The sequence below is a fragment of the Natrix helvetica genome (genome assembly GCF_964273705.1).
Source record: "Natrix helvetica genome assembly, chromosome: 5".
Taxonomy (NCBI): Eukaryota; Metazoa; Chordata; class Lepidosauria; order Squamata; family Natricidae; genus Natrix; species Natrix helvetica.
This window is the reverse complement of record NC_138551.1, coordinates 142,348,484-142,371,176: the sequence shown is the minus strand read 5'-3', so window position 1 is coordinate 142,371,176 and position 22,693 is coordinate 142,348,484. Positions and strand designations below refer to the sequence as shown.

Genomic DNA, 22,693 nt, shown 5'->3' with positions numbered 1-22,693 from the left:
GAGCTTCATCCCTGGAAGCTTTCAAGAAGAGACTGGACTGCCGTCTGTCAGAAATGGTGTAGGGTCTCCTGCTTGGGCAGGAGGGGGTTAGACTAGATGACCTACAAGGTCCCCTCCAACTCTGTTAAACTGTCAGGGACTAGCGCTGATAATTTCACCTAGTTGGACCATGGAATGTCTGCAAGAAAACCATCCAGCTCAAGAGAGCGTCAAGGACCCCGTAATCTTCCTCCTCCTCTGCATACTTCACTCCCTTCTCGCACTGATGATGTTACCTAGTTGGGTCATGAAACTCTTGCAAGAAAACAACAAGTTCTGAGAGCACCAATGACCCTGAAGTTCTCCTCCTCTTTCCTTGCACATCCCAAACTACCTAACACTGATGGTGTTACCTAGTTGGGTCATGAAACGTCTGCAAGAAAACCACTCAGCTCAAGAGACCACCAAGGACCCCTCAGGTTGACCCTGAGCTACAAATATTCTCCTTTATTAGCTCCCTGTTAAGTCCTAACGGAGGGTCCATAAAAACAACAGATTCCCCCCTGGCTATTTTCCAACCTCTAAATCTGCCCCAGTGCAGGTAGCCCTGGACTTACAACAATAGTTCATTTAGTGACCGAAGGGACAAGGCACTGAGAGAAGTTACTTTTGACCACTTTTCACACTTGTGACCGTTGCCGACTCACATTTAATGACGGTTGCAGTGGATCATGCAATCCCTTTTTTTCGCGACCTCCTGACAAGCAAACGGGGAAGCCAGTTTCACTTAACAACCGAGTTAAGTGCAGGGATTCGCTTAACAACCGTGGTTTAAGAAAGGTCTCGCTTAGCAACAGGAACATTGGGCTCACTTGTGATCGTAAGTCGAGGACCAACCTGGCAAATAGAGTGTCTCCAGAGAGGTTCAAATTCAACCAGTTATGACTTCGGGCCTTTTTTATTTTTTCAAACTGTAACAAGAGTTGGAAAGGACCTTGGAGGTCATCTAGTCCAACCCCCTGCTCACGCAGGAGGCCTATACTAAGGATTCGAACCGCCGAACTCCTGACTTTTCTGATTGACAAGCTCGGCGTCTTAGCCACTGAGCCACCTCTCTGTGTGATCCCATCTCGTTTTTAAAACAACCAAACCTTGTGGCAGTGAGTCTCCCTGGACAAATAACAACGTCTAAGAGGATGTCCTCTACCCCACGTGAGGAGCGAACGGTATAAGCAAGGATCTCCAGGCGAAACGCAAAACCTTTGCAAAAACCCAAAACCGCAGAGTGAAATCTCCGCAGCCAGAAAGGGCAACCGAGGCCGGCTTCCACATTGGGCCCCTAAAACAGGAGTTCCCGAACAGGAACTCCTGCAGAGACACTCCAGAAGCAGCTGCCTGAGAAAAGGAGAGACAAGGTCAGGATGTTGCAATTAAGGGCTTCATTGAAGGTACAGATTCATGTACAGGTTAACAGAGGTGGAAGGGACCTTGGAGGTCATCTAGTCCAACCCCCTGCTCAAGCAGGAGACCCTACACCCATTTCTGACAGACGACAGTCCAGTCTCTTCTTGAAAGCCTCCAGGGATGAAGCGCCCACAACTTCCGAAGGGAACTTCTGTTCCATGGGTTGATTGCTCTCCCTTCGAGCTCTCGGCAACCGACTTACGACGGTCGCAGGGTCCCCTTTTACGACCTTCTGGAAAGCAAAGTTAATGAGAGGAGTCAGATTCACTGAACAACGTGTCGCTAACAGCTGCAGTGATTCGCCTAACAACGGTGGTAAGGAAAGTCGTAAGATGGGGCAAAACTCACTTGCTTAGACATGGAACTTTCAGGACCAATTGTGGCCATAAACCGAGGATTATCTCTGGGTCGGGGAAGACACTAAATGTTTTCCTGACAGATTAACAGAGTTGGAAGGGACCTTATAGATCATCTAGTCCAACCCCATCCTGCCCAAGCGAAAGACCCTACACCATTTCTGACGAATGGCAGTCCAGTCTCCTCTTGAAAGCCTCAAGCGATGAAGCTCCCACAACATTCGTAGGCAACTTCTGCTCCATGGGTTGATTGTTCTCCCTGTCAGAAAAATTCCTCCTTATTTCCAGGTTGAGTCTCTCCTTGATCAGTTTCCATCCATTATTCCTTCTCTGGCCTTCGGGTGCTTTGGAAAATAGCTTGACCCCCTCCTCCTCTCTGTGACACGTTTTCTCTAGGACTATGACTTTTGAAGAAGAAAACCCAGGATGGGGGGGACACGAAAGCAGCATTCCATTATTTGAGGGGCTGCCACCAAGAAGAGAGGGTCAAATTATTCTCCAGAGCACCTGAGGGCAGGACAAGAAACAAGGGATGGAAATTAACCGAGGAACGAAGCAACCTGGAACGAAGGAGAAACTTCCTAACAGTGAGGACAAGTAACCACGTTGCCTTCAGAAGTTGCGGGGAGGGGGGGGTGTTCCATCACTGGAGGTTTTTAAGAAGAGACTGGACAGCCAATGGTATAAGGTCTCCGGTCTGAGCAGGGGGTTGGACTAGAAGACCTCCAAGGTCCCTTCCAGCTCTGTTATTCTGCTAAACAGAGGATCCTTTTGGGCCAATTTGTGAAAAGAAAACTCCACTATTTCTCCTTTTTTTAAAAAAACCACCTTTCTTTCAAAAAATTTTTTAAAAAAAAGCTGTAAAAAGGGACGAAAGCCGATAGCCGAGGAGGAGGAGGAAGCAGCTGAGGTTTTGCATTCGGGGCCTCAGGAAGCCAGATGTGCCCCCTGCTGTCCAGCCGCATTCCACGGAACCAGGCCCAGATGTTCTCCTCCGGCCTCTGCCAGAGTTCACACATGCCAGCCCGGCTCCCCTTTTGTGCAATTTAGTAATCCCGATTCACGGGGCAGAAGCGGGCACAGCTGCTTGGGGAAGAGTGCCCCCGGGGCGCAAGGGAGCAGGATGCAATCTGGGTGGCAGGAGGAGGAGGAGGAGGGGGCGGCGCGCTCACCCCTTTCTCAAGCACCCAGGTGTAGTTTCAGATGGAAACCCGAGATGGTTTCCTCCCACGCGGGTCTCTTGTGCCCTGCCTCAACATGTCTCCGACTCTGGCACTCAATCAGGAGCCGAGAAGCCAAGCTGCCAAGCCCGTGGCACCCTCCGACTCTGAGCTAGAACGGGCTTTCCCGTCTCCATGGCGCCCACCCCAATGCCCAGCCCGCCTTGCCGTCAGTCGATTCCTCCTGGCACCAGGGGTGGGTTCCTACCCACTCGGACCAGGTAGTAACTCTACCTGGAGGAGAGGTAGACCCAAGAGGAGGGCGCCGGGAAGGAAGCGAGCCGCCCCTTACCACCGGTGCAGTCCGATAGACTGCTTCGATCTTTGGAGGTTTCACTTAACTCTATAAGGAGGAGAGCTGATTTCCTAGGAGGGACAAACCGCCATCCCCCGCTGTGGGCATCACCAGCCTCCCCAGGTTTCCAGAAATTAATCTTTTAATCCAAGGGGAAGTACCAAGGAAGAGCCCAGCTAAGCATCACCAAGGAGAGATTCCACCTAGAAATAAGGAGGGATTTTCTGACAGTGAGAACCATCAACCCATGGAACAGAAGTTGCCTTCGGAAGTTGTGGGAGCTTCATCCCTGGAAGCTTTCAAGAAGAGACTGGACTGTACCCTGCTTAAGCAGGGGGGTTGGACTAGATGACCTACAAGGACCCTTCCAACTCTGTTAATCTGTATTCCTCCTGCAATCCCAGGGGATTGCTTCTAAACCTGGAGGTCTCAATAAGGCTGACACGCCCCCTCCCCTCTCCAGCCACAATTCTCAAAGTATTTTGGGGCACCAAACCCAGCAAAGGAGACTTTTAATTATTTTTTCCCTCTTCTCTTCTCCCAAACTCGCTCATTCTCACCTTTCGGAATATAGAATAGTATAGAATAGCAAGAGTTGGAAGGGACCTTGGAGGCCTTCTAGTCTAACCCCCTGCTTAGGCAAGAAAACCCTATACCATTTCAGACAAATGGTCGTCCGATCTCTTCTTTAGAACTTCCAGTGTTGGGACATTTACAACTTCTGGAGGCAAGCTGTTCCACTGATTAATTGTTCTCACTGTCAGGAAATTTCTCCGTAGCTCTTAAATTGCTTCTCTCCTTCACTAGTTTCAGATACAGATTAACAGAGTCGGAAGGGACCTTATGGGTCATCTAGTCCAACCCCTTGCCCAAGCAGGAGACCCTACACCATTTCTGATAAATGGCAGTCCAGTCTCTTCTTGAAAGCCTCCAGGGATGAAGCTCCCGCAACTTCTGAAGGCAAACTTCTGATTGTTCTCATTGTCAGGAAATGTATCCTTATTTCCAGTTTGAATCTCTCCTTGTTCAATCTCCATCCATTATTCTTTGGGTGCCTTGGAAAATAGCTTGACCACCTCTTCCTCTCTGTAGCAGCTCCTCAAATAATGGAAGACTGTTATCCTGTCTCCCCTGGTCCTTCTCTTCACTAGACTAGCCAGGCCCAGTTCCTGCAACCGTTCATTGTGTGTTTTAGCCTCCAGTCCCCTAATCATCTTTCTTGCTCTATTCAAGATGCTTTTAAAAAATGATCTTTTTCTCTCCACCTCCTAAAACTGATGGGAGGCAGAAGAGCTGAAAGACAGAGACAGAGAAGGAGGCGGCGAAGGAGGAGGAGAAATGAGGCCGAATTATAAGCAAGCCCATGCATCCTCCTCTTGAGGGACGGACTAACTGAGTTAAACTCTGCCTTAAGATGCTGCGGAAACTTTGTGGAAGCAGCAAATTCTAAGCAGCTTCTCCCTGAGCAGGAAGGCTCATTCATGCTTCTGTTTTTGCTCGAAAAAACCTAATTTTTATTCCCTTCCACCTCCACTGCTCCAGTCTACAGGAGTTTTGTGATTTTTGCCTCCGTTTCTGGATCTTTGGGACAATTTCAAGGTTTTTCCTCCTGCTGCTGGGGTTTTTTACGCTGACAAGGTTGATCGCAGAGAGATAAAAAGTTACTCCCAGTTCACTGGAAGTCTGAATCTCTGCAAATTTGGCACGGAAAGTTAAGTTTTTTCTTGAGGTTCCAATGCTAATTGTCTCCTTCTTCCTTTCTGGTTTTTCTTTTTATCCTGGGATGCTCTCGCAAACATAACTTTTAGAAGGTTCTATTAGACGCGGATTTAACCTGGATTTCAGCTGCTTCTCCTGCGGACTTGGCTGGATAAACCTCTTTTAATCTTTGGCTGCTCGCAAGAGATCTTTTTTCTTCCCACGGATCAAACCCCTGTTCCAGAGGGTGAGTCAATTTTTAAAATCCTTTCCCCAATAACCCATCCCGCTTTCAGATTTACAAACCGTTTTGTGACATTATTCACTAACTGAGTCTTAACTCGGGCACAATTCATGCTAAATTCGACTTATAAAAGGATATGTCGGGGAAAAGGTTTGATTTTTTCTTCGCTGATAATCTAATAAGGTGTTTCTTTTTTCTTTTTCCCCCTGAATCCTTAAGAGGTCGGGGAAAAGGTTTGATTTTTTTCCTTCGCTGATAATCTAATAAGGTGCTTCTTTTTCCTTTTTCCCCTGAATTCTTAAGAGGTCGGGGAAAAGGTTTGATTTTTTTCCTTCGCTGATAATCTAACAAGGTGTTTCTTTTTTCTTTTTCCCCTGAATCCTTAAGAGGTCGGGGAAAAGGTTTGATTTTTTTCCTTCGCTGATAATCTAATAAGGTGCTTCTTTTTCCTTTTTCCCCTGAATTCTTAAGAGGTCGGGGAAAAGGTTTGATTTTTTTCCTTCGCTGATAATCTAACAAGGTGTTTCTTTTTTCTTTTTCCCCTGAATCCTTAAGAGGTCGGGGAAAAGGTTTGATTTTTTTCCTTCGCTGATAATCTAATAAGGTGTTTCTTTTTCCCCCTGAATCCTTAAGATGTCATTGATTAGATCATGGACTGTGTACAGTTGGGGGGTCTGCAGTAAATGCTTCAACCTGTTTTGTGGATGTAACTGCCTGTTTCGTGTCATGGTTTACAGGTTCACAAACACAGCTCAAGTCACACACGAGCATTATGTGATTCATACACTTCCAGCTTCCAAACTTTTAAAAGGAAACAAATGTGAAATTCCACATCGTTTGCCCAAAGGGAGATATGGCCAGCTCTTCTTGCGTTTCAAAAATTCATCACTTACCATTTATGTTTCGGAGAGAATTCTGCACAATCGCGATCTGGGGGGGGAAAAAAAAAAACCATGTCGGAAGAGGGAGTTTGACTGGTGACTTCTTTGCTGTAAACATTTGCACACCTTGTTTTTCTCCTTGGAAAGTGGGTGTGTTTATTTGGGGTGTCAATCACGGGAACAAAGTTACCTTCGGAGATTCACCTAGAAAAGACAGGCAAAGAACAGGACATATCAGAATGGATCGAGACCCCCAAAAATAATGTACTTTTTCCTTTTCAGATATTAAACGTACCAGCAATCCCAAAAGATTGTGTTGGAGGGGAGCAATTTCAAAATTATTTCCCTCCCTGTGCCAGGTAGCAAAAGGTCAAAGATGCTAGTCCATAAGATAATAATAATTCTTCTTCACCCTCCCTTTCCAAGGGGGTGTTGTATGAAAGGGGGGCAGACCTCTTCGCCACTTATCAAGACCAGATATTTTTAAAATTGCCACACACTTCCCCCACTTCTTATCCTCCCCTGTGATGGATGGGTTGAAAGAGGAGAAATCTAACAAATAAATCAGTTGCAGATGAGAAAATGCTGGCTTTGCAGCCATTAAAATATTTCCATCTGCCTTTCCTCAATCGTTTCTCCGCTCAACAACAGAAAGGGGAAAAAAATATCCGTGTTAAATCCCAGGCAGCAAATGTTTTAAGGAACATCTTCTAATCTTCTCTATCTCTCTCTCTTTCTCTCTCTTTCTCTCTCTTTCTCTCTCTTTCTCTCTCTCCCTTACCGCTGACTCAGAATGAAAAAAGGAGGATCAGAAATGTATTAATTTGGGCCTGACTTCGAATACCGGAGGGAAAAAGCATTGTCTTTCAACAACCAGTAGACAAATTGTCTTCTTACTGTTAAAAAACAATAAAGTTAAAACACAGCGTGCGGTTACCCAAAGGGACTTTTTTTTTTTAAAAAAAACACCCTATTATTACCTCTGTTAAAAATGACATTAACTTGGGCTGCCTTAGGGGTTAAAAGCTCTGTATTGTTTTAAGGGGATTCTAAATAGTTGGACCACCAAATCTGCTTTATTAGAGATTTTACACCATTAATATAACTTCTCCCTGGGAATTTTGTGCAGCGGCTGTTATTATCCACTTAACGAGAATCCGGATCGAATAAGGCTCAGTCACAGAACAGCTTCAATTAGGGGTGTTTTTTTCCCCGCCCTTAAATTTGAGAAAAACACAAATTGGACCAACCAAGCAAATGAAGCTACCCATGAAGTCAGTTTAAAAAATAATAATAAATACGGGAAAACCCTATTTAAAATCTGTGGTTTGAAATCCATCGAATGACACATATCCCATTTTACTTTGTCCTTCCAGCATTGGGTGGTTGAATTGTTTATGGGAGGTAGACTGCCCCTGGATAGGAAGGCTCTACTTTGCTTTCCTCCTTCTGTGTCTGGCTTCTTAAAGGGGCAACCAAACCATTTAAATTAAAAGTAGTAAGACACTCAAAAGGGAAAGCAGAAATTATTTAAAGGCACAACAGAAGCCATTAAGCAGATTCTTAATACTTGGAGAGAGAGAGGGGAGGAAGGGGCTTCTAAAAAGTCTGTGTCCTCCCCCCACACCACTACATCCTCATTTTGCCTCCAGAAGTTGTGAATGCCCCAACACTGGAAGTCTTTAAGAAGATGTTGGATAGCTATTTGTCTGAAACGGTATAGGGTTTCCTGCCTAGGCAGGGGGTTGGGCTAGAAGACCTCCGAGGTCCCTTCCAACTCTACTATTGTATTGTATTGTATTGTATTTACAAGAAGCTCTTTCTCCTCCCCCCTGATTTCTTTCATCACCCTGTTCTTTTTTCTAAAGTTGCAAACACTTTTTGCTTTCCCACTAAAACGGAACTCTGGTTTCTCTCTTTGGGCTTTTCAATCCGAAAACGTGCCTCGTCTTGTCTTCTCCTGAGAAGTCAAACCGGATCAGGCCAAGTTAGGACTTGGAGAGGAAACCAGGTGGGAATCTCTGATGCTCTCAGCTCCACTCCCAGGATGCCGGGATAGGAAAACTGGAAGCTAAAGATGGTTACCTTAATTCCTTCCATCCATTGGTCTCCCCAAAGGGAACTTACGGGGTGCCGACTGGCTCCTTCTCTTTCTCTTTCGAAGCTAACCTTGGTTGCTACTCCCCCACCCCCTTGTGATCCTGGTTTTCTGGAGAAAAGAGACCGCTTTCTCCAGAAGTAGCCACGATTGCAAGGGGGGGTCACCCTCGCGCAATGGCGTTTCTGAGGGTCTTAAACTTTTCTGGATGCGCAAACCAAGTTAGAAGCGAGCAAAACACATTTTTTTCTAAGTTCGCCTCCCGATCTCTGAGCATCCTTGTGGTTCTCACCAGCAGACCTAACATCTCACCTCCCTGCGTGTCAGCAATTTAGAAATCGTTTCAGGCACACTGTTGCAGTAAAACTTTGCAATTTCGTGGACAGGTTAAAAGTGACATTTTATTCCCATGTGGTTTTGGACTTAGTGACTCCCCCTTTTAGGATGGAGGAAGGGTTATCTTTGCATTTTGGTGGCTTTTTAAAATACAGTTAGGATTTGATTCTGATTTTTTTTTTAAATTGTCTTGGCGTGAGCCCTTTAAGACAAAGCATACATACCAGAAATAAATAAATACTAAAAAGAACATAAATTAATGCTGCCTCATCACCTACAATTGAAGGAATTGGATATCCGCTTTCTCTGCTTCTTGTCTTTTTACCTGCATACTTTTATTTTATTTTATTTTATTTGCTTGTAATAATGCAGCTTTTAAGTTGGGTCCTGCAATGTCCCTATTACTACAGGGGGGGTCATTAATTTGGGGATAAATAGAATGTTATGTTTTCGAAGTTCATCGGTTGCAAAAATGGAGGATTTGTTTGTCGTTTTATCTGTCCGCTAAGCATCTTGCTTTTAAATTTATAACTTCTTTATAAATGTTCCTTATAAGTCTTTACATTTATTCTTCTTTAAATTCTTCTTTAGCTTGGTTTTCTTGAAATAAATTCTCTTTTCAACGGTTTAGCCATATCCCACCTGCTGTCCTTTTCTAATAAAAGAGAAAAAATTTCTCCTGTTCAAAAATGATAATTTTAGCATTCCCCCCCTCAACTGGGCTATTTACTGGAATGTGTGTGTGTGTGTGTGTGTGTGTGTGTGTTTTAAAAAAAGCCAAGGATTGGGAAAGAGCAAAATATGACGGTCCATTTTTTTTAAAAAAAGTCCTGTTTCTTTCTGATGGCATCTGAGCTTATCCTCCTCAGCCCATTGCCCAAATGAGATAAATTCCACCTTCGAATTGCGAGACGGAAAGCAATTTGAACTCTCGATGCCAACTGCATTTTTGCAAAGATGCAGGTATTTTTTCTTCAGCCTTACCTAGAGAAAGAGAGATGGAGGGGCTTGGTTCTCTAGATTTGTACACGTAAGAAGATGCATGCAAAGTCACTAGCAAATGATGCGTTGGCGAGTGAATGGTTCTTCTTTCCCACCGAGTTACAGATCTGGCACGGCTGCGCATTTTTTGGTCTTCTTCCCAAAGCGAAGCAAAACGCTTCTCGCTACGAAGATTTTCTGCCCTGCTTTGGCTTCGCCGCTGGCACCTTTCATCTTTGCCCTAATTTCGTTTCGCTTGGCAGGCCGCCCTCGCCCTCACCCTAAGGAGGAGGATCGACCTTGCTCAACTCCTAAAGTAGAATTACATCTTTCCCAAATGATCGGGAAGAGGCTAGGAAGGAGCGAGCAATACATTAAAAAGATGCAAATATGCTGAATGGGTTCGGGGGGGAGGGGGTGGACTCCAGGCCGATGTATTGATTCCATCGTAATTGCAGCATCCATGCCTTACAAAATGTCATTATCCAAAGGAAGACATTAGACATACACCTGCGAGCCGGTCTGTCTACCTGCTTATCATCTTCTGTTAAGCCCATCTTGATTTCCTGAAATCAAACTGATTCGCCAGCCAGTGCAGACAAATAGCTCTCCAATCTCTTCTTAAAAACTTCCAGCGTTGGGGCATTCACAACTTCCGGAGGCCAGTTGTTCCATTGATTCATTGTTCTCACTGTCAGGAAATTCCTCCTTAGTTCTACGTTGCTTCTCTCCTTGATTAGTTTCCATCCAGTGTTTCTCATCTTGCCTTTTGGTGCTTTGGGAAATAGCTTGGCTCCCTCTTCTTTGTGGCAGCCCGTCAAATATTGGACGACTGCTATCATGTCTCCCCTAGTCCTTCTTTTATGCAAACTAGACCTACTCAATTGCAGCAACCGTTCTTTGTATGTTTTAGCCTCCAGTCCCCTAATCATCTTTGTTGCTCTTCTCTGCACTCTTTCTAGAGTCTCCACATCTTTTTTACATCGTGGCGACCAGAACTGAATGCAGTATTCCAAGTGTGGCTTTACCAAGACATTATAAAGTGGTATTAACACTTCACGTGATCTTGATTCTATCCCTCTGTTGATGCAGCCTAGAACTGTGTTGGCTTTTTTGGCAGCTGCTGCACACTGCTGGCTCCTATTTAAATGGTTGTCCACTAGGACTCCAAGATCCCTCTCACAGTTACTACTATTGAGCACGGTACCACCTATACTGTACCTGTGCATTTCGTTTTTCTTGCCTAAATGCAGACCCTTGGTTTTTTCACCATTTATCCATTCCTCTTCCAGAGACTCTTCCTGCAAATCCCTATTCTAACTCCAAATCTTTGCCCATTTCCTTGTGATCCACCATGCAAACCAGACTCCCCCCGCCCCCCAGATCAGTCCAATAAGTATTAGCTCGATTTTACAGTTCCATCCCTAACCCGGAAGGAGTTTGCTAGAGCCTTTCCTTTTATTAAAATGCATCATCTTTCACCGGCAGCATTATAAATTGCCAACTCACCTAGGTTATCCCAAATAATTCAGAATTCCTTCTCCGGAAGAACGTCAATTGCTGGGTTTAGTCTGGTTCTGGATCCCGTTTGGCTCCGCATCCGCGAATGACGGCCATGTAGAGGAAAATATGAAAATATTTATAGCATCTTAATGCCTTAAAATCAACCCCCCCCCGTTCTGTGGTTGATCGTCCCAGCCGAATAATAAGGACTCAAACAATCTTGCTTAAGGCTTTTTTTTCAAACATTTTTGGAGTACTTTCATGAAGAGAACATTGCTCATCGTGGAAATAATGTCAAATAATAGCAGGGATTGGTGAAAGGTTTTGGAAACATTTTGTAATATGTAGATAACATCTTTGGCTTAGAAGCCCAATTTCTCTCTCATGGTTAGGGCAGCCCTGCATTGGTTACCAGCTTCCCAGACGGAAGAAATGTTTGTGAGATTAAACATTTAGATCAGAGTGGAAAAACATTCACAGACCCAGAACAAGTTACTAAAGGAAAGGGCACGGCCAAGTTTTTTCCGTGGACAAGTCACCACCAGGGAATCTCAACCATGTAGTTTGGGAAGTCAAACTTCACAGAATAATCTAACCCGAACCTATATTTTTTGGGACGCAGTGGCTAAGACGCTAAGCTCGTCGATCAGAAAGGTTGGCAGTTCGGCAGTTCGAATCCCTAGCGCCACGTAACGGAGTGAGCTCCCGTGACTTGTCCCAGCTTCTGCCAACCTAGCTGTTGGAAAGCACGTAAAAAGTGCAAGTAGAAAAATAGGAACCACCTTTGGTGGGAAGGGAACAGTGCTTGTTAAGATATAATGGTATACTTGTGGATATTTACATGAAAATAAAAAACCTTTCATAATAAAAAAAGAAAGGCTGGTGGTTCGAATCCCTAGCGCTGCATAACGGAGTGAGCTCCCGTTCCTTGTCCCAGCTTCTGCCAACCTAGCCGTTGGAAAGCACGTAAAAAAATGCAAGTAGAAAAATAGGAACCACCTTTGATGGGAAGGGAACAGCGTTCCGTGTGCCTTCGGCGTTGAGTCATGCCGGCCACATGACCACGAAGACGTCTTCGGACAGCGCTGGCTCTTCGGCTTTGAAATGGTGCCCCCTAGAGTCGGGAACAGCTAGCACATATGTGGGAGGGGAACCTTTTCCTTTTAACTTATTTTGTTTATACTACTTCAGGAGGTGCATTTTACCTTTACTATTTAACCTGTATTTTTGCCGAGAAAACAATATAGATATTTCCAGGAAGACAACACAGAATATGTAGTTTTTACTTTTATTTTCTTTATCTTTATTTTTTTTTGAAGCAAACTTTGCCCCCCCTCCAAAAAAATCCATACTAGATTTATCAATTTGCCTTTCCTGACAGTGACCCCTGCTGGCCATATGCTAAATTGCAGTCTTTTTTTTCCCTCCAGCTTAGCTACGTAAGAATTTTGAATTATAGTGTAAAACTCTTTTTCAATCACACTTCTGCTCTTCTAAACCCTTTCTTGAAATGATTTGTTGTGGTTTCCTTATAAAATTCTACCTGCCTTCAAGAAAAGCTGCCTAACACCCTTCCATTTTTTTTAAAAAAAAATAAGTAGTCTATTGCTTTATTTTTTAAAAAATTCCATTTTCTCCGTATTGCATCTATTTTATTTACATTACTTCAGGAGGTGGATTTTTATTCCTAGATGAACTGCTGAAAAGAGTGTTTGATTTATGCAAATGTCTTCAGGCACAGAAATACAAACTCACTATGGACTACAATCTTTTTTTTTTTTTAACAATTCCAGTTCTTGACAAGAGGCCGAAGAATCTCTCTTTAGAAATATGGAAGGATTTTGAAAAATAAATAATCTTGAGGGTTGGTGGATTTTTTTTATACAGGTAGCCCTCGACTTGCAGCAGTTCATTTAGTGACCGCTCAAAGTTACAACAGACCCGAAAAAACGGACTTAGGAACGTTTTTCACACTTACGACTGTGGTCACATGATCAAAACCGGGACGCTGGGCGGCTGACTCGTATTGATTTTGCGACCCAGTCAATGGGGAAGCCAGATTCGTTTAACGGCCTTTTATTACTAACTTAATAAACGCAGCGGTTCACTTAATACCTGCGGCAAGAAAGGTCGTTCAATGGGGCACAACTCACTTAGCCACCGTCTCGCTTAGCCACAGAAATGTTGGGCTCAATTGTAGTCGTTACGTCCTACAGGTGTATAGCCTGGAAAGTTTGAGACAGGAACTGGCAGGGTGCGAGACAGAGGAGGGGGGAAAAAGTTCTTTTCCAACCATTTAAAAAAATGCATTTGGTCCCACATCTAGATTTCCGCTGGTGCCAGCCACGATGCTAAGACTTCTGCTGAGCGCGTTCCTCCCCTGCCTGAGCTTAGCTGCCCCGTCTCATATTAACAAACTCGCCCTGTTTCCGGACAAGAACGCCTGGTGCGAGGCCAAGAACATCACCCAAATTATCGGACACAATGGATGCAATACTAAATCCATCCAAAACAGGTATGGTCCTAACTCAGCCTAATGATTCCGCCGTCTCTTTTAAGGTCGGGTGGTCAGACGTTGCTCTCTTTGCGTTGTTAGGGACCCACAATTGTGGGCTTAGGCAACAGCGAGACAACAATGAAGCGGGCACAGCGCGACATGCATTTTCTGCGTCGCATGGAAAAAATATCGCTTCCTCCCTTCCTGTCCTCACCACTTTCTATAGAGCAGAACTGTCAAGCAGGTGACCCAGGAGGTGTCACGCACTGGCCATGCCCACTCCCGGTTTAGCAAAAAGGAGGGGGGGGAGTCCCATGATGCGGCCGTGATGACACAAGTTTGACACCCCTGCTATACAGGGACGATTGAGAGCATACTGTCGTATTGTATTAGTCTGGTTTGGAAACATCCCTGCTTCAGACTGGAAGGCAGTGCAGAGAGTGGTGAGGACGGCAGAAAAGATCATTGGCAGTTCACTCCTTCCTATCCAGGATGTGGCACATAAGCGATGCTTGAACAGGGTCCCGCAGGATCGCCTGGGACGCTGCCTTCTGGAGGGGGGGGGGCTTTCGTGGGACACAAAGCAGAGCATCCAAATTCGGTCACAGTTTTGTTCCACACAGTATCGACCTTATAAACTCTCCCAAGTTTCCTTTTTCCACTGTGCGTGTGTGTTTTATATATATATACGTATATGTGTGTACATACATATATATATACATACATACATACATACATACATACATACATATATATGTACATCAGTGGTGGGTTCCTGCCGGATCGCACCGGATCGCGCGCGCTCCCTTTCGGCGCTAAACCCGGAAGTACGGTCTTGCCCCTCCCCTGGCGACGCGACGACACTTGCCTGCGCTCCACTAGCTCGGCTGGGAACGGAGACGTTTCCTCAGCGGAGCGGAGCGCCTGAAAGGGACGCAGGCTCAGCCTGCCAGGCTGCCACCACTCCACTGAAGACATTGCTGAGCAGAGAAACGTCTCCGTTCCCAGCCGAGCTGGTGGAGCACAGGCAAGCGTCATCGCGTCGCCAGGGGCGGGGCAAGACCGTACTTCCGGGTTTAGCGCCGAAAGGGAGCGCGCGCGATCCGGTGCGATCCGGCAGGAACCCACCACTGATGTACATGTATATATTCATACGTGTGTGTGTACGTGTGTGTGTTTAGGTGTGTATATGTGTGTCTGTTATATGTGTGTATACATATGTAGGTATGCTGGTCTTGTTGTATTGGCGAGGTCTCACTCGCCGTCTTCAGGCTGGGTTTTGGGCTTAAAGCGTGGTCGGAGCTGCCGTCTTTCTATAAATCTTGGTGTGTGTGTGTGTGTGGAGTGCTGGCTTTTTTCAGTAAGTGGAATGATTGGTTGTGTGGTTGTATCATGATTGGTAGATTGGTGCTGATTGGTGCTGGCTGTGTGTCCATTGTTGTTTCATGTTGTAACGGCCTGGGTGGTGGGTGGGGCTCGTTTGTTGACTAGGGCTGGTTTCCTGCTGTCTGGTAGGCGGGAGGTATCATCACGTGTGTGTGTGTATATGTGTGTGTGTGTGTGTGTGTGTGTGTTGTATTTGTGCTGTTGTATTGTGACAGAAAGAGGGAGTAGTGAGCTCCCTCCCATATTTGGGCATACCAGGGGGTTGTAACACACACACACACACACACACACGCACATATATATATAATGTTGTATTTGTGCTGATAAATAAATAAAGGGAAACTAGTATAGATCTATTTCAAGCTATTTAGCTCTCATCAGCTAGCCATATCCTTACTGGGATTCGAACCTGGGACTTCAGTTAATTTATATTTATATTTATAATATTTATATTTATATTATTTGTCTTCGTAGATTTTCACGGATATAGGTATGCAGGTCTTGGCGTATTCGGGTCTTTTCCCGTGTAGGATTATAAAACGGCAGCTTCGATCACGTTTTGCTCGCACAAAGGCACCAGCCTGAAGATGACGAGTGTTACCTCCTCGAAACGTTGCCAAGACAATCTCAATCTTACATGGGAAAAGACCCAAATACAACAAGACCAGCATACCGACACCCGTGAAAATCTATGAAAACAAATATAAATATTGGTCTTGTTAATACATGTGTGTGTGTACGTGTGTATAGGTGTGTATATATGTGTCTTTTATATGTGTGTATACATATGTAGGTATGCTGGTCTTGTTCTATTCGGGTCTTTTCCCGTGTAAGATTGAGATTGTCTTGGCAACATTTCGGTGAGGTCTCACTCACCATCTTCAGGCTGCTGTATGTATGTATATGTATATATTTATATATGTGTGTGTGTATATGTGTGTATGTGTGTATGTGTATGAATCATGGGTGGGTTCCTGCCAGTTCTAACCCCTTCTATAGAAGATGTTCCACAAATCTACAGTGCCATTTAGAACCGGTTCCAGCTCCCTCCCCCCTGCCGTCTGCATACCATCAAGATGAAGAGCGAGAGGAGGAATTCTGGGAATTGAAGTCCACAAGTCTTAAAGCTGTCAAGTTCGAACACCCCTGGGTTTTTTTTCTAAAGGGTTAGGGGCGTAAGGGTCTTATAAATTGACAGCTTTAAGACTTGTGTGCTTCAATGCCAGAGTTCCTGAGCCAACATGACTGGAAGAGGAATTCTGGGAATTGAAGTCCACAAGTCTTAAAGCTGTCAAGTTCGAACACACCTGGTTTTTTTTTCTAAAGGGTTAGGGGTGCAAGGGCCTTGTAAATTGACAGCTTTAAGACTTGCACGCTTCAAATGCCAGAGTTTCTGAACCAACATTTTGGTTCCTAAGCAAGAGCGTTGTTAAGTGAGTTTCACCACATTTTACAAGTTGGCCATGCCCACTCAGTTACATGACTGCCAAGCCACTCCCACTTGGTCACATGGCCAGCAAGCCACTCCCACCCGGTCACATGGCCAGCAAACCACTCCCATAAAGCAGGCCACACCTACAGAAGACGTTCTAAAAAAATTGAAACCAACCACTGGTATGTATACATGTGTATGTGTTATATATGTGTGTATACATGTATGTATATGTATATATATGTGTGCGTGTATGTGTGTGATATGTGTGTTATATGTATGTATGTGTGTATATGTGTATGTGTATATATATATATATGTGTGTGTGTGTGTGTGTGTGTGTGTTGCATTTGTGCTGATAAATAAATAAAGGGAGACTAGTATAGATCTATTTCAAGCTATTTAGCTCTCGTCAGCTAACCATACCCTTACTGGGATTTGAACCTGGGCTTTGAACCTAGCTGATGAGAGCTAAATAGCTTGAAATAGATCTATACTAGTCTCCCTTTATTTATTTATCAGCACAAATACAACACAAATATAAAAAGGCAACATTAAAAATAATATATATACATATTCATATGTATATATAGGTATATGTGTTTGTGTGTGTATGGGAAGATGTATATTTCATTTTTCATGTCAGCCAGTGTGCTCACAGTTAAAAGAAAAATGACCGTAAAGGTTCTCTCTTACCTTTAGGCCCGATGGTCAGCAGTGACTGTCTCTGCATTATCAGGGGACTCCAAAGTTGTGGGTTCTCCAACACGGGAGATTTTTAAGAAGAGACTGGAGAGCCACCTGTCTGGAATGTTAGAGGGTTCCCTGCTTGAGCGGTGGGGCTGGACTAGAAGACCTCCCAAGGTCCCTTCCAACTCTTGGCTATTCTATTTCAACTTGGACGGCAATTCCCATGGCTGTTGGCTTTCCTTGGGAAGGACGCCCATAGGAGCCCACCAGTGCTGGGGTTCTGGTAGTGCCTGCGATCTTTTAAATATTAGCTGGCCGTTCAGATATAGGTTAAGAGAGTTGGAAGGGAGAGTTGGAACTCTTCCTTCTGTGCCGTGCCAAATCTTCCCCTCCAAATGCCCCCCCCCCCTCCTGTGGGCATCGGGCAGACCCAGGACACCGAGTCCCACCCAAATATATTCCTAATTCCTTCTTCTTCCTCCTCCTCTCCCCAGAGCCTGCATGGGCCAGTGCTTCAGCTACAGCGTCCCCAACACTTTGCCGCAGTCGACCGAGTCCCTGGTGCATTGCGACTCCTGCATGCCCTCGAACATCCAGTGGGAAATTGTGAGTCTCTACGTTTTGCCCTGGGGGAAGGGTGCAGATGATTGGGACGCGCAGTGGCTAAAGACCCTGAGCTTGTCGATCAGAAAGGTCGGCAGTTCGGCGGTTCGAATCCCTAGCGCCACATAACGGAGCGAGCCCCCGTCACTTGTCCCAGCTTCTGCCAACCTAGCCTTTCGAAAGCAGGTAAAAAATGCAAGTAGAAAAATAGGGACCACCTTTGGTGGGAAAGTAACAGCGTTCCGTGAGCCTTGGGCATTGAGTCATGCCAGCCACATGACCACGGAGACGTCTTCGGGCAGCGCTGGCTCTTCGGCTTTGAAACGGAGATGAGCCCCTCCCTCTAGAGCTGGGAACGACTAGCATGTATGTGCGAGGGGGAACCTTTACCTAAGGATGCGGATTGCACAAAGGGCGCGTGGGCAATACACAGTCCTTCTCTTTACGGATGCACAGAGGGAGGGTGGCTGAATGTGTGCTAAGGGGCGTAGCAAATTCCCAGCTAGGATTGCCCAAGGAGAAGCAAAAAAATAAATAAATAACCCGAATTTTGCAGAGGAGAATCTGGTGCTTTTAAAGTCAGGTTTGGGACACCTCCTAGGATTCCTAAAGATGGGGATCCTTGAGGCTGCTGCACATCTCCTCATCTTGCCTCCTTTCTTTCCCAGGTCTCGCTGGACTGTCCCCAAATCGGACACAACTTCAAGGTGGACAAACTGGTGGAAAAAATCTTGCACTGCAGCTGCCAGGCGTGTGCGCTGGTCCAGCCCCCCTCGAATATCGAAGATCATCCCCATCAAGAAGCCTCCAACTCTCCCTTCATCCACCTCTTTGAAGGCGAGGCCGCCAACCTCCAGGGCCCCCCCCAAAATGACTGAACTTCCACTGGGAGCTCCCACCTCCTCCATTTTTCTCCCCGCTTCTCTCTCTCTCTCCCTCTCTTTCCTCTCTCAAACCTCCATCCTGTTCTGATGTGGAGAAAAAGGGAAAACGAGGCGCAGAATTCGGGGAGCCCTTTTGCCATCCGGGAGAGAACAGGAAACTGGGCTTGGGGGCGGGGGAGGCGACAACATCTGGATTTGGGATCGGAAGGATGAAGGCTCACTGGAGAACCAAAACCCCTTTTCCTGCCAAGATGGAGTCACCGTTGTGAGCTTGCAAAGGGAACCGTTTTTTTAATTCCCCGGTGGAGATTCCGTCGGTTCCAGATTTAGGGATGATGAAGTGGAAGGCTGCCGACAGGAAGGGGGGCATCTTTCTTCCCTTTGCTCTGAGATCCTTGCTCAAAATCGGGCAGAAAGAAACATGGATTTTCTTGCCGTGTCCCTTGGGGTGCCACCTAGGAATATGGGAAGGGACTTTCCCCCTATATGTATATAGATAGATATAGATGTATACCAGACTGAGAAGAACCTTGTTCAGCAGTATTAATGAGAACGGAGCGCACCCTTGTTTAAACTTTCTTCCCTGTGGTAGCTGGGCTGAGATGATGAAGAAGAAGGGGCCGTGAATAAGAAACCACTGTAACCCCAGTTTAAATCCTAGGACAATCTTACTTCTGAAGCTTTCTTCATGGCCTTCGCTAGCGTGGAGCATCTTGAATGTATGTTTTGAAAGGCAATATCCAAGCCAGATTTGGGGTCCTCAGGGGTCGTGAGCCTCAGTTTCCATCACACCAGCCAGGAAGGCTCTGGGATGGGAGTTGTAGCCCAGAATTTCTGGAGGACGCTATCCAAGTCATCTACCCATGCTTTTGGCCTGGAGCTCGTGGTGCCCAGATAATGTCTCCCCTTTTTCTCACTCAAGAGGAGCTTGAGTCGCAACTCCCATCCGCCAGCGTGCAGGATGCGATCCCTACAGCGCACACAGAAGCTACTTGAGAAAGCGTGTTCAGACAACTCTCCTCTCCACCTGGAGCTCAAATTCTTGAGTTGCCATGAATCCAGTCACGTTTGTTGGAAAGAGGAGGAAAAAACATGGGGGGGGGGTGTTCTTGCCTTTGCAGATGGGGTTTTGATCCTCCTTGATCTGATGCTGAAGCTGACACTGTTTGGAGATGCAGCCCCCACATTTTCACACACGATCACCAGCTCCAGAAGTTGTGACTGCTCCAACACTGGAAGTTTTTAAGAAGAGGTTGGATATCCATTTGTCTGAAGTGGTGCAGGGTTTCCTGCCTGAGCAGGGGGTTGGACTAGAAGACCTCCAAGGTCCCTTCCAAACTCTGTTATTCTGTTCTATTCTTTAGGGGGAGAGGGCTGTGGGGTAAGGGGCATCCTTTTGCTTTGAAGAAACTGTTGCGGTTGGTTGTTGCTTGGATCGACTAAAAAGCAGCCGTGTTTTGGAAGCCAACGGTCCCTAGGTAAAAGTTCCACTTTGCACATATGTGCTAGTCGTTCCCGACTCTAGGGGGCGCTGCTCATCTCTGTTTCAAAGCTGAAGAGCCAGCGCTGTCCGAAGACGTCTCCGTGGTCATGTGGCTGGCATGACTCAACGCCGAAGGTGCCCGGAACGCTGTTACCGTCCCACCAAAAGTGGTCCCTATTTTTTCCCTTGCATTTTTATGTGCTTTCGAACTGTTAAGTTGGCAGAAACTGGGACAAGGAACCGGAGCTCACTCCGTTACGCGGCGCTAGGGATTCGAACCGCCGAACTGCCGACCTTTCTGATCGACAAGCTCAGGGTCTTAGGCACTGAGCCACCCACGTCCCTGTAGCAACGGTCCCTACAACAGGTTTAATGCCTGCCTGTCCTCTGTTTTTACTTTCTATCTCTTGTGGTTCCGGTTCAGACTTTACTTCCAAGTAGCACTTTAACAAGCCAACGAAGGCGTGGAGAACATCTGGGATTTTTGGAAAACAAGGGGGAAGGAAGGAAGGAAGGAAAGGGAGGATTTCGTTTGGAACCGAATGAGCCAAACCAGCATCGAAACATTAAATCCTTCCTCTGCAGCAGTCCCCTTGGGCATTCCTTCCAAAACAAATCTAGGATCTGTGTTATGTCCGAAAAGGTTGTCATATTTCTCTCACGGCGTTTTTGTCTTCAGTCTTGACCACGGAGCTCACACGGGGCCTTGCACAAACCGGCTCCCTTCCCTCTCTTGAACCGAGAGGAAGGCCTCCGAGGCGGTAAAATGCACATTCATTCATTTACGCACACCCACTGTGTAGTTTTTTTTTAAAATCTATGTAGCTATTTTCCACTGCCACCATCACCTTAAATAAATTAGAGTGTGAACTTTTACAGTTTTCCTCAACTTTCTTGTTCAGGGGCTTCTACTCGGGGGATGCAAATCTTCCGCAATTCAAAAGCCTTTCAGTTTTACTACAGGGGGCAAGAACTATTTGTGGGTCCCTTCGGAGGCATCAGGATCAGCCAGTTCTGAAAGGTTCTGGAGAATCGGTAGTGGAAATTTTGAGTAGTTCGTAGAACCGGCAGACAGGCTGGCCACGCCCCTGCTGCCTCCCAGCCGATCTTCTTTCATGGCCCTGAACAGGAGAATGAAGCTGGAAAGTGGGATAGTGGGTTGGGGAAGGAATGGGGATTTCGCAGTATCGTTCCCCCAGGAGTGGGGGAGGAATAGGGATTTTGAAGTATCCTTCCCCTCCCATGCCCCTTCCGCAATTCAAAAGCCTTTCAGTTTTACTACAGGGGGCAAGAACAATTTGCGGCTCCCTTCAGAGGCATCAGGACCAGCCAGTTCTGAAAGGTTCTGGAGAACCGGTAGTGAAAATTTTGAGTAGTTCGGAGAACCGGCAGACAGGCTGGCCACGCCCCTGCTGCCTCCCAGCCGATCTTCTTTCGTGGCTCTGAACAGGAGAACGAAGCTGGAAAGCGGGATAGTGGGTTGGGGAAGGAATGGGCATTTTGCAGTATCCTTTCCCTGCGATGCCCACAAAGCCACGCCACGCCCAGATAACTGATAGTAAAAAAAAAATTGAATCCCACCACTGTCCAGGACTCTAAAATGTGGGTGCTGCAACGGGGAAGTTTCACCTAAACACCGAAGTCTCCGTTTTTCCCGAATTCACTACATTTCACACAAACTGAAAATGCCCAGTGCCGGGACGCTGTTCACACAGACCCATGTGGATTAAAATAGGCTGAATGCATTTTAAAATAAAAACCACAGTTTAAGAAAAACCCAACTCTTCCAGAATATGGAAAAGAGGACAATTGCAGTGTGAGACAGGTACGTTCCCTTGCCCCCAGTCTATTAGCAGGTATGAAAATGATACAGGAGTCAAAAGCTACCTGATCTTTGTCCGGTCCAGTCAATTTGTTGTGGCCCGCCAGCGGCCAGCAGATCTGGCAGCAGATTCGGACAGTGAGGAGGTTGGGGAGGAACCTGGGCCAGTCCTGGAGTCTGGAGAAGGCTCTGATGAGGGCTCTATGTCGGACGCAGAGAAGGGGGCCAGAGCCGTATGCCAGTTATCAGCTGCCTTCGGAGTCAAACATCAGTGAGGCAGACAAACAGCTGGAGCCTGTTCCCAGTGTGCGCATGCGCAGAGCTGCCAGACGAAGGGAACAACTAAAGAATAGGGGTTGACTTGGGAGTAAGGCCACAGGTAAGGACGATGAACGGCCCCTCCCAGAGGAAATAAAAGAGGAGCGAAAGGGGAGTGGAGTTTGCAGGAGATCATTAATTCGCTTCATTTTGTTCTTGACTCTCCGAGACTCCTGGCCAAGTTCTGCAGATCTCGGCCTGGCAGCTCTCCAAGCCAGAGAAGGTCTGTGACCGTAAATCCTCCCCGGAAAGACTTTGCTGGATGTGAACGAGCCGAATTCACAGGAAATGAATAAGAGGGTTTTTCGGTCGGGACAAGGAGTTTGCGCCATGCTTTTTGGAAGCTTCGGTCAGAACACAGCTGCCGAGGTACAGAAATCCATCCAAAACCGCTGAGATAATTGGTTCCTGGCTTCACCGGGGTGGGTGGGGGGAGAGAAAGGACTATTTTTGAAACATTTGTGTGGGTGGGGGAAAAAAAACCCAGTAGGTTAGACCCTCCTAGTCAAACACCTTGTTAAAT

At 46.2% G+C, this 22,693-nt stretch overlaps 1 protein-coding gene across 1 annotated transcript; it reads left to right on the top strand.

Moving 5' to 3' along the window:
• Positions 1-4,711: 4,711 nt before the first annotated feature.
• LOC309392991 (neuroblastoma suppressor of tumorigenicity 1-like) lies at positions 4,712-20,904 on the top strand. The gene is made up of 4 exons (XM_081954701.1): positions 4,712-5,259; positions 13,382-13,570; positions 17,555-17,666; positions 18,332-20,904. The coding sequence occupies exons 2-4, from the start codon at positions 13,404-13,406 to the stop codon at positions 18,539-18,541; spliced, it is 489 nt and encodes a 162-aa protein (XP_081810827.1). The 5' UTR covers positions 4,712-5,259; positions 13,382-13,403; the 3' UTR covers positions 18,542-20,904.
• The last annotated feature ends 1,789 nt before the right edge of the window (positions 20,905-22,693 follow it).

Excerpts from the sequence above, each read along its gene's own strand:
- LOC309392991 (XM_081954701.1), top strand. The coding sequence starts at position 13,404 with ATGCTAAGACTTCTGCTGAGCGCGTTCCTCCCCTGCCTGAGCTTAGCT. Across the intron at positions 13,571-17,554 it reads ACTAAATCCATCCAAAACAG|AGCCTGCATGGGCCAGTGCT; the intron begins GTATGGTCCTAA and ends TCCTCTCCCCAG. Across the intron at positions 17,667-18,331 it reads CGAACATCCAGTGGGAAATT|GTCTCGCTGGACTGTCCCCA; the intron begins GTGAGTCTCTAC and ends TTTCTTTCCCAG.